Raw genomic sequence first — 1,998 nt, forward strand, 5'->3', positions numbered from 1 at the left:
TCCGCTTCGATCAATTTTGTGAAGTAGTCCACGGCTACCACCATGTATTTCAGCTTCCCTGGTGCTTCCGGGAATGGGCCCACTATATCTATACCCCATTGATAGAACGACCATGGGCTGGATATGTTGTGCAATGGTACTGGGGGGTTTGCTTGGACTGGGGCGTATGACTGGCATTCCCTACATCTCCTGGCTATTTCCAGCGCATCTTGCTGTATTATGGGCCAGTATACACCCATCCGTAGTACTTTGCCTGTTAGGGCCCGTGCTCCCTCGTGTGCACCCACCTGGCCTGCGTGTGCTTCATGTAGCATCTCTCTCCCTTTGGCTTGGTCTACACACTTTAGCCATGGCACCGTGAACCCTTTCTTGTACAGTTCTCCATTTATTAATGCATAAGAGGGCGCTTTTATGCGTATCTTCCTGGCCTCGCCGTGGTCATCCGGGAGCACCCCTCTTTGCAGGTATTCCCTGAATGGTGTTATCCACGTCGGTCCAGTGGTCGTTAGGGTATTCACCTGTCGTTCGTCTATACTTCTTCCTCGGAGCACCTCTACCAAGACTTTCTTTGATAAGTATTCGAAGCATGTGGATGCCAATTTGCTTAAGGCATCCGCCCTCTTGTTTTCGCTTCTAGGTATCTGCCTTATTGTGAACTGCTTAAACGACTCGATTAGTTGTTTCACCATTTTCACGTACCTTCCCATTCTCTGATCTCTCACCTCGAAACTTCCATTGACCTGGTTTGCTGCTAGCCTTGAGTTCGTCAGGGCTGTTACAGCCTTTGCACCCATTTGCTTGGCTAGTCACAATCCTGCGAGTAGGTTCTCGTACTCCGCCTCATTGTTTGACGTGTGAAAATCAAAACGGAGGGCGTAGGTCACTTCTTCCCCCTCTGGGCTAGTCAGGATTAGCCCCGCCCCTGAGCCTTCCCTGCTAGATGCTCCGTCCGTATATAAAGTCCACGAACTTTTATCGAGCGGAGCTTCTTCAACTGCCCACACTTTCTCCTTGGCAGGGCCCCCTTCGTCTGGGATTTCTAGCAGGAAGTCAGCCAACGCTTGTCCCTTAATACTTGTTCTCGGGTGGTAACTTATGTCATGTTCCGCTAATTCGATTGCCCATTTCGCTAACCTGCCCGACGTCTCTGGTTTAAGCAATATTTGTTTGATGGGGCAGTTTGTTAGCACTTCGATCTGATGTGCTTGGAAATACCGCCTTAGTCGTCATGCCGCGTAGATGAGTGCCAGGACTAACTTTTCCAGGGTGGGGTAGTTAAGTTCTGGCCCTTGTAATGCCCTGCTTACAAAATACACCGGCCTCTGCTCTCCTTCCCTTTCTACAGTTAATACTGAGGATATTGCTTCGTTTGAGGTCGAAAGATACATTTGCAGCGTCTCCCCCAGGACGGGACTGGCCAACGTGGGTAACTTATGTAGTGCCTCCTTGATTTTCTGGAGCGCTATTTCTGTCTCGTTCGTCCACTGGAAGTTGCTCTTCTCGATACAGCCTTTTAGCGTGTGGAACAACGGCATGGCCTTGTCAGCGGATTTTGAGATAAACCTGCTCAGAGCTGTGAGCTTCCCGTTTAGGCCCTGTGCATCCCTGAGGGTGCCTGGGGTTGGCGTTTCAATGAGCTCGTCCACTTTGGTCGGGCTGGGCTGGATGCCCTGCCTGGTGACATAATACCCCAAGAACTGCCCCTCTTCCACCCAAACGTGCACTTAGCCGGGTTTAGCTTCATTTTTACCTTCTCTAGGGTTTGGAAAGTCTCTTCGATGTCTTGAAGCATCTTGTCTTCGTGCGGGCTCTTGATCACCATATCGTCGACATATACTTCGATGTTTCTCCCAATTTGTTTGGCAAAGATCGAGTCCACCAGGCGCTGGTATGTAGCCCCGACATTCTTTAGACCGAAAGGCATCTTAGTATAACAGAAAGTGCCATTATCTGTGTAAAAAGCCGTTTTTTCCTCGTCCTCTTTGCTCAGCAAGATCT

The 1,998-nt window shown here is 49.8% G+C and overlaps 1 protein-coding gene across 1 annotated transcript; it reads right to left on the reverse strand.

The window, feature by feature from the left end:
- Window positions 1–806: 806 nt before the first annotated feature.
- On the reverse strand, window positions 807–1,535 carry LOC145126394 (uncharacterized). Its single transcript, XM_079061769.1, has 2 exons — window positions 1,258–1,535; window positions 807–1,134 (listed from the first exon to the last, which is right to left on the reverse strand). The coding sequence occupies exons 1-2, from the start codon at window positions 1,533–1,535 to the stop codon at window positions 807–809; spliced, it is 606 nt and encodes a 201-aa protein (XP_078917895.1).
- Between the last annotated feature and the right edge of the window lie 463 nt (window positions 1,536–1,998).

This window comes from Lactuca virosa, chromosome 7 (assembly GCF_052849685.1).
Source record: "Lactuca virosa cultivar CGN04683 chromosome 7, Lactuca_virosa_CGN04683_v6, whole genome shotgun sequence".
In the NCBI taxonomy this organism is placed as follows: Eukaryota; Viridiplantae; Streptophyta; class Magnoliopsida; order Asterales; family Asteraceae; genus Lactuca; species Lactuca virosa.